At 38.7% G+C, this 9,189-nt stretch overlaps 1 protein-coding gene across 1 annotated transcript; it reads left to right on the plus strand.

Annotated features, from left to right (window-relative positions):
• The first annotated feature begins 6,977 nt into the window (after positions 1 to 6,977).
• On the plus strand, positions 6,978 to 8,299 carry LOC123871647 (serine protease inhibitor 77Ba-like). The gene has a single exon (XM_045915561.1). It carries the CDS (start codon positions 7,003 to 7,005, stop codon positions 8,182 to 8,184), a length of 1,182 nt encoding a protein of 393 aa, XP_045771517.1. The 5' UTR covers positions 6,978 to 7,002; the 3' UTR covers positions 8,185 to 8,299.
• The last annotated feature ends 890 nt before the right edge of the window (positions 8,300 to 9,189 follow it).

A 9,189-nucleotide genomic window follows, 5' to 3' on the forward strand; every position in this document is an offset into this window, starting at 1 on the left:
AACATAGGCTACATTTTTAACCGACTTTCAAAAAGGGAGTTGTGTTTTTCTACCTATGTACACCGAAATCTCTGAGATTTCTGAACCGATTTGCGTAATTTTTTTTTAATCGATAGAGGAACTTTGCGACATTGTTTCATAAAAAAATTGGATTCCAACTCCTCAATCCTGATGCTGCAGGGGATCTGACCAATTCACGCGGGCGAAGCTGCGGGCATCAGCTAGTTTGAAATACAACGCTCTCTTCCAAACCTACTACGTAGGTATTACAGATTGGTTACACCCACTTTAGCTCTAAAATTTCTCTGCAAACTGACCCAAGATTTAAATTACTTTGTTTACAAAATCATATCTTAAACCACGGGTAATTTAGATGTAGCAATTTCCCAGTAACAATAAATTTGGCCTGCGGGAACTAGTTCGGGGAATTATGTACCAACTTCGTTCTTACATTATTCAAGCACCGCCTGAAATTTCAACTAGCGTATTTAGGCGGTACCTGTAAAAGTTAATAATTCTTGTTATGTTTGTGTGTGATTTGCGAATTTTCTCAGTATATACTTACCTCGAAGTAAGAAATACTTTTAACTTTTAGTACCTGTAACTACTGGACTATATGCCTTTTGTAGAGTACGCCACCACACACGGTGCTTGGTCTTCTTGATCTACACCCCTTCTCATCAACTACTTCTCAAAAAAACTATGTCCAGAAATGGAAGTATACAATCTGATAAATAATCTTTTCGTAACTCTGTACTCTTCAAGAATAGTAAAGTGAAAAAGCCTACCAGCGCTTCTTCTTTTTAGGGTTCCGTACCTCAAAATTAGGATCAACACTTATAGGATCACTTTTTTGTCTGTCTGTCTGTCTGTCCGTCTGTCGCGTCTGTCAAGAAAATCTATAGGGTAGTTCCTGCTGACCTAGAATCATGAAATTTGGCAGGCAGGTAGGTCTTAGAGCACAAGTAAAGAAAAAAATACGAAAATAGTGAATTTGTGGCTACATCACAAAAAATGTGTTCATGTACAAATAAATCAATATTTTCAATTTTCAAAGTAAGATTTTCAAACTATACCGAGTGGGGTATCATATGAAAGGGTACCTATAGGTATATTCTAAAACAGATTTTTATTTAATTTTATGCATTATAGTTTTTGATTTATCGTGCAAAATGTCGGAAAAAATACCCGAGTACGGAACCCTCGGTGCGCGAGTCTGACTCGCACTTGGCCGGTTTTTTATTGATGAATCTAATAAAATTCAACACAAAAACTGTATACAAAGCAGTTCCATACTTATTCCATACTTTTTCCTTCGGCCTATTTTCTTATACCGAAGTTAACAGAGAAAACTGAAATCAAAGTAGTCAGCGGGGTCGGGGAAAGGGTCAATTCGAACTACGGCCCAAGTCAGCATAACTGCAAACTCTTATTGATCTACTTTCTGAAGTCTCAAGTCGACGCCATTAAGTATTGTAGTTCAACTTAAAGTACACTGCTACAAAACTTCGTTAAGCTTTATTAGTTTCGTGCGACGTTGTAGAAAACGTGCTCAGATAAATAGTTATCTTGCAGATTTTATGCCGCATTGTAAAGCTGTATTTATATCATCCACTAGCCGATGCCCGCGACTTCGCCCGCGTGGATTTAGGTTTTTCGAAATCCCGTGGGAACTCTTTGATTTTCCGGGATAAAAAGTAGCCTATGTGCTAATCCAGGATATTATCTATCTCCATTCTAAATTTCAGCCAAATCCGTCCCGTAGTTTTTACGTGAAGGAGTAACAAACATACACACACACACACACACACACACATACAAACTTTCGCCTTTATAATATTAGTGTGATACTAAGTATTTGAATTACGAATTATGAATAAAGACCATATGTCTGTCTGTTTGTCTACTTCTGTTAACATTTTACAGGCCATCCGTTTAACTGATTTCGGCGAAATTTGGTACTGATCTGAGATATCTTGCATCCTGGAGACGAATATAGACAGGGTTTTTATCCTAGAAAATCAAAGCGAAAATCCCGCATATAAGGTCATGGACATCAATATAGATTTGTTTTATTATCATGTGTGTGCAGGTGAAAGGAACATAAAAGTTTAGTTCTAAATAATTCTGTTATTTAGTTAATTCATTCGGATTTTCATCAACCATAGGTGAGAAGCTAAGACCTGATTAAATCCGTCTTCGAATAAAAAAAACAACATTCAAACTGGTCCATCCGTTTGTGCGCTAAGATGCTGTAAACAGATAAAGCGGTCAAACTTATAACACCCCTCTTTATTCGATGGGGGATGATAAAAGAAACATTTCACTGTTCTTGCTACTCAAGTTTAGCTACATTTTTTATTACTAAAACAGCCATTTGTAATTAATTAGTTTTCCCTTGAGAAAATGATTGCTATAAGAATTTTCTAACAGTTACTTTAGCTTGCGGGTCAGTAAGGTTTTTAATTACAGTAAGAGCCTGTAGGAGTTTCTTTTAATTTCCAACCGAGATTACAATAAATAGAGATTTAAATAATCTATTCTTTTTTTTACTCTCCGAGTGATGATAAAAAAAAATAGTGGTTGATACTAGAAAATACTTTCAGACCCTCGATAGCTCAACGGTTGAGGAGCGAACTGAATTCCGAAAGGTCGGCGGTTCAAACCCTACCCGTTGCACTATTGTCGTACTTATTCTTAGCACAAGTTTTACGCTTGATTAGAGGGGAAAGGGTAGTATTAGTCATGGCAAATATTCTTTAAAAAAATATATTTAGATAACTACCTTTTTCTGTTTAAATGTCTATATACCTTATCGTTCTTTCTTGTTAGCATACTTTCGGGCACTAGAATTCTAAGTTCCGATTTCTAAGTTCCGCATGCAGTAATTGAATCTAAATAGGTATTGAGAAAATTCCTGACTCACTAACAGACCTCAAACTCTTGGACCTAGAAAAAAGGAATTTTGTACAGAGATTCCCATTACCTTGTACTTTGCACCTAGATAAGGCCGTACTTGTCGAAATTCAACGGGATAAAGAGTAAAGAAAATATTTTCGCCGATTGAAGCCCGTGCGGTTGCTAGTACAACATACCCGTCTAGCTACACCAAAGCCAGCCTGATGGCATAGTCCAGCAAGTAAGAATATTGCAAGCTGACAGCCGGCAACTTTGTCTGGCGGTACAAGAGCCAACAACTAGGGCAGCTAAGAATGCAAAATATAATAGGCTTGGTAGCCAAAGTCAGTTATGAGGTAACGCCTGGGTAATTCAATTCAATTTATTTCTACAAAAATATTCTTATAATTAAAAGCTCCTTAAAAACTAGACGAAAATATGATTCTTTGATACATGCACAAAAATGTTTGACACTAGTCTCTACTAAGAAAACTTGTGTTACAACACTATCGTCACCTCTGAAACATTTTTATTTTATTTTATATTATTTATTACAGGAACAGACATCTCTGAATATTTTAAGCTGCAATAGGATAATAATAGCAGAACCGTAATTTATTGTATTCTAATAGATTAATTTATTATTTTAAAAATGAAAGTCTGGTCCTTACGTAGGTAGGGGTACCTCACCTCGTCTTCGGTATGTCCATGAGTGAATTAATTTTTTTTTCTCTAGTTACTAAGCTTTGATTTAGAAAATTAATATAATGATGTGTTGATGATAATAATGTCTTAATAATGAATGTGGTGCAGTGCCATTACTAATCACTATTTGTATTATTTGTGTATTAATTCTAAGATAATACTTAAATTCCAATATTGCACGCCAAAGTATGGCAGATTGTGGCTTGTAACCAACCATTATTGTAACAATTCAGCTATTATGCTACCTACAATTAGCAAATACATAAAGATTTGATTAAACAACTATCGGGTTTTCTTTCACGATTTTGTTTGTTGTTCTACTGTCAATATTTTTTGAACAGTCATAACTCCAGAAAGGCTTACGAAAACACAGTGTTGAGCGAAACGGGCGTGAGGGAAATATTGGCGGAGATTTGCGCCGGCGAATCCTTCCCCGTAATCCCTGTAGGGAAACATTGAATGTGTATCAGCGACGTGGGGAAAATATAGAAAACGATTTGTCTGCGTCGCGACAAACGAGTCAACTTTTTGTTTCAAAGTAGGGTTACAAAACTTTCATGAGAAATATGGGACAAGTGCTAAACTTAACTTGAAAAGAGTCTGAAAGAAGACTTGAAAAGCGCAACCGCCGAGTTTCTTGCTGGTTCTACTCGGTAAGAACGGCATTCCGAACCAGTGGTAGATTATTTTGACGATTCAAAAGCACTTGTAAAAGCTTAATTCTTCCTTCCTTGTTTGACATGACACTTCGGGTGACCGGAGTTACCTTGTTTAGCATATTAGTCTGGCCATTCAACGAAGTAACGCAGCCAGCGTTCTGGGTGACATTTTCGTTTCGTAATTTTTGCATTTAAGTATTTATAGTATTTGTGAATATTGTCAATGAATAAAACAAAATAAATTGCTTTCTAATCTGGACAAATACTACCAATTTTTTTTGTGACTAACGTACTAAAAAAAAATTGGTAGTATTTGTCCAGATTATTATAATCTGCTAGCAAGAGATTTTACTCGGAACGAGGGATGCAGCAGCTTATGTCAAGGCCCTGTTTGTGTTTACTATAGCAAAACATACTTAGTACTAAATGTGTATCTAGACTAATGTAAGTAATTTTTGAAATATTGCATTTCTATTTTTATAAGTACCTACCACTTTAAATTCAGATAGGTACAGTCAGCAACAAAGCTACGTTTGCACCCGTGCATAGTCCGTCCATAGCTTTGTTGCTGACTGTACCCAGCATAAATGTAGAGTAGCATACTTACAGACATGATAGACTAAGAGCCAGCACATGCCAGACCTTCGTTATTTTATAAAAGCTGAAAGTTTCTCTGCCTGACACAGGGAGAAACTATCAGCGACTATGAAGTTTGGATCATGATGGTTTTGGGATATAACAGGTAATAAAGGTGTACAAAACAGGGTTGGCACGCCACACGACTCTTAGAAGTGACTGGTAATGCATGCAGCATGACGTGATACAGGAAGTTTTTCGATTATTACTAAGCAATTATTAAAAACTACTAACCTACTAACAAGATGAATACATGAATCTTCTTTTTTTCTTTCTTTCTTAATACTATTTCGAAATAAATATAAAAAAAATACACTTCATTGATCTGCGGTAATCACTTAACATCCGATGACCCGCCTGCTTGTTTGCTCACTATTTTTATTTTAAAAATAATCTCTTCTATCAATCCGTCTTGCGTTACCAAAATCATCAAAATCCTTAATAAAACTTTAGGGATGAAGTATATCTAATTTAAACGTGAACAACTTTGTAACAAAAGAAGCAATTAGGTTTCTGTATTAATATTTGATCAAGTTTGCATAAATAGTTTTATGAAAAGCGTTAAGCCTCGTTTAGATATCGCGGTTTGCCAAAACGTTTCTTTGATGTTTTTTTTTAAATTAGTGATATGCTTGTTTATTTATCAGAAAGTAATAATACAGATGCTTAAACTGTAGAAATAGTTTTTTTTAATTCAAATAAATTTTTACAAGTGCTTTTCAAATCAAGTGAATTTAGCACTGGTTAGGTGAATTAATAGACGTAGATAAAGTTACAAGGATCCCTAAAATCAAGTCAGAGCCCAAGAAGATTAGCTGATTTTATCCTAAGAAAATTGGTAAACCGCAACGTGTAAAAGCGTTATATTATGAAGTAACTCGTATAATTATGATTCTTTGTAACTCCGAAGTTTGCGACTCCTCGGCATTAACCTTTCATTTGTTCGCGAGTTCCACTTTTGTTTCGATGCTTTCGCTGAATCTAGGTCGGAACATGAGAGATTCCCTAATTAGAGGAGTTGGCTCCGACTAGGAATTTTCTCGGCCAATTCTTTTACAAGTTGCGCATAAAATAGATTAAAAACTACTTAGTATCGCACGGCGCTGGAATAACGATGTGTTGCCAATGTGGTATTAACATTTTGTTACTTTCTTCATTAGCTACTAACTTAATTGATTTTTTAATTCAATTAAGTTAGTAGCTAATGAAGAAAGTAAAAGAAAACTAAAAACAGGTTTTTTTATTCATTAAGTATAGGCAAGCGCTTGACCACAATCACACCTGATGGAAAGCGATGATGTGGCCTAAGATAGAACGCGTATTGTGATTGGTAGGAAACACACGGAAAAGTATTCCAAACCTTAGCCTTGCGTATGAGGAATGATGACGCAAAACAATGGTTAATGGTTTCTTTTTACCACTAAGAATTTTCTCGTGCAGCAGTTTCCACCACACCTCCAGGTCCTCAGCGCTCTGCTCCGCCTCCAGCTCCAGAAATGGTGAACCTGAAAGCGATCGCCGTTGCTGATCTCCATTTTGTAAAATGTAACATTTCCTCCTGTTCGGGCAATCCCAGAGATAAAACTTGAAGGTATTAGGTATATTTGACGACTAGCTGATGCCCGCAGCTGTGCCCGCATGGTTTTAGGTTTTTAAAAAGCCCGTGGGAACTTTTGATTTCCCAGGACAAGAGTAGCCTATCCGTAATTGCCTGCCCCCGGGATGCAACTTGTTTCTGTACCACGGAAAGAAATCTCGGAGATATCGGTGTACATGGTAGAAAAGCACAACTCCTCCATTTTTGAAAGTCTCTTAAAATGTTACTCCTTGGTTAATCCTCTACTTGTCAGTGAAAGTCCCGTCAAAATAGGTGCAGCTGTTCCGAAGATTAGGCCCTTCAAACGGACAGACAGACTAAAATTTAAAAAACGTGAGATTCAGTTATAACAGTTCAAATCAGTATAATAGTTCAGTAGTTATTTCGAAATTACAGACAGACACTTCAATTTTATTTATTAGTATAGATAGTCTTTTTACTTTTTATTACTCTCGATAACGAGAGGTCAGTCGGTTTCGTGCTTATCGCGGAGTTGGGCGACGCACGATGCGTGTGGTCATATTTTTACTATTTTTCATCTCTGCGTCGTTCGGTGATTTAGATTTTAATTCTAAGACTAGAAATTTTAGTGTCGAACTTTTCTATCACACCCTGCAAGGTTCAGATCGAGATGTTGTGATATCACCTTATATCGTTTGGTCTTTGCTTATAAGTATGGCGTACGAAACGGCGGGAATGACCTGGGAAGAAGTTTCGAAGGTGTTTTTACTGACGGAGGACCGAAGCGAAATCGTGGAAGAGTTCATGAAACTGAGAACGTCAGTGCTCGTGAACGAAGGCGCGGCTATAAATTTATTAAATTTCCTTTTTTATGACGAACATTTCAAAGTTTATTCTGATAGTATAAGGAGATTAGAGGATGATTTTCGCTTCATAACTCAGCGTCTCTACTTCGAAGTGCCTCAGCAAGCGGCGGGGTCGGCGATGCGCACCCTACGCTCATACGACGTACCTCTCAGGACATTGATAAGAACCGAAGATTTCGTAGATTCGACGATGATCATGTGCAATTATTTATCATTCACTGCGCGATGGTTGAAGCCCTTTAACGTTTCGGACACGTCGCAAGATCAATATAGAGATGGCAACGAGATGGGAAAAGCGAACATGATGTATATGAAAACTCGGCTTCGTTCCTCGAACTTTGAGTCGCTGCACGCCTCCGTCACGGAATTGCCCTACAGGGGTGACGGTAAATACTGCATGCTTCTTGTGCGACCTTACAGCGGATATGACGTCAGACATGTCCTCGAAAGCCTCAGAGGAGTCTCGTTGAAGGATGTCCTCGACACGCTGCAACAGGAAGCCACCGAGCTCGGCCTGAGGGAGGTGGAGGTAAAGTTGCCGCGGTATGCGACCAATTCAAGGGTTATTTTAAACATGCCGTTGTTTAATATGGGACTTTCGGATGTTTTCGACAGGAATTTCGCTAATTTCAACAATTTTGCTGAAGACAAAATATACATTGGTGAAATTGCGCACAGAGTGACCATCGTCATTACGGAGTCCGAGACGATAGTGCACACCACTACACCGGCGTATGGGCTCAACACAAGAGGTCCAGTGAAGCGGATTCCTGTGAAAGAGCCGTTTATTTTCTTTATAATAGAGAAGTCTTCTGCTACTGTACTCTTTGGCGGATCATATTCCAAAATCGATTTATTTTAGAGAATTTATCACAACGAAGCCGGGGGCAAATACTTGTTTTGTTACCTAAAGTGTGTTGACTGTTGAACGAGCGACGCAATCCTTTTGATGGGCTCACCGAATATCTTCGTGTATCTCTGGTGAAAAGGCAACAATTGGTGCAGTAGTGGACTCTACACTGGCGACTACATTTACTTAACGTTAACTTCCAGAGTAGTATATATTCTATGTATCTTGCGACTTCAATCGATATTTCGTCTCTGTGAATAATGTACCTAAATAATTTATTATTTAATTTTGAAATGAATATTATTTTTCTCGTTTTGATTTTATTTCGTCAAATTTCAGAATAACCACGGCAAATGAATTCAAATCCACGTGGATGTAAAAAACTTCTAAAACTTTATAATTACTATCTAAACGAAAAACTGACTCAACTAGCGTACTCGCAAGTAATGTTCGTTTTTTTTTGTTATCGGAAACGATAGAATAAAAAATTAATATGTTATACCTTTTTTTTTTTTTTTTGTTGACGCTGGGGAATGCATTTACGCATCCCCCCCGGAAGCTAGCCAGCCAGCCGTGAGGCAGCCAGCCAGCTGAGGGAGGGTATGTGGGACTCGCCGGCCGAGAGGCGACCGGAATACCCACTAAACCCCAGCGGCGCTACTGCGCGTCGCCTGGCGACTGGGTCACGGGATCGGCCGAAGCAAACAACCGCGACCCAGCCAGCGACGTCTGCCGAGGCAGACCCTCCACCGGGGACCTGCTCGGTCCCCAACACCGCACCTCCGTGACGCACCAACGAAGTGCGTCCCCCGACCTTGGGACGCGCACGTCGCCCGTGTCCCATCCGCCGCTTCGTCCACTGTGCCCTCTGCTAGTCAGAGGGACACGCGGAGAAACCTCCCCCCCTGCCAGGTCATTAGCCATAGCCAACAATATCTCCGAAGAGAAATTATTAGCCATGTTACCGGGGCGCACCGGCCCGAACACTGCTCTTCCCCTCGGACGCATCCAAAAGGG

The sequence above is a fragment of the Maniola jurtina genome, chromosome 14 (genome assembly GCF_905333055.1).
Source record: "Maniola jurtina chromosome 14, ilManJurt1.1, whole genome shotgun sequence".
In the NCBI taxonomy this organism is placed as follows: Eukaryota; Metazoa; Arthropoda; class Insecta; order Lepidoptera; family Nymphalidae; genus Maniola; species Maniola jurtina.

Coding starts and splice junctions, on each gene's coding strand:
- LOC123871647 (XM_045915561.1), top strand. CDS start 7,003: ATGCGTGTGGTCATATTTTTACTATTTTTCATCTCTGCGTCGTTCGGT.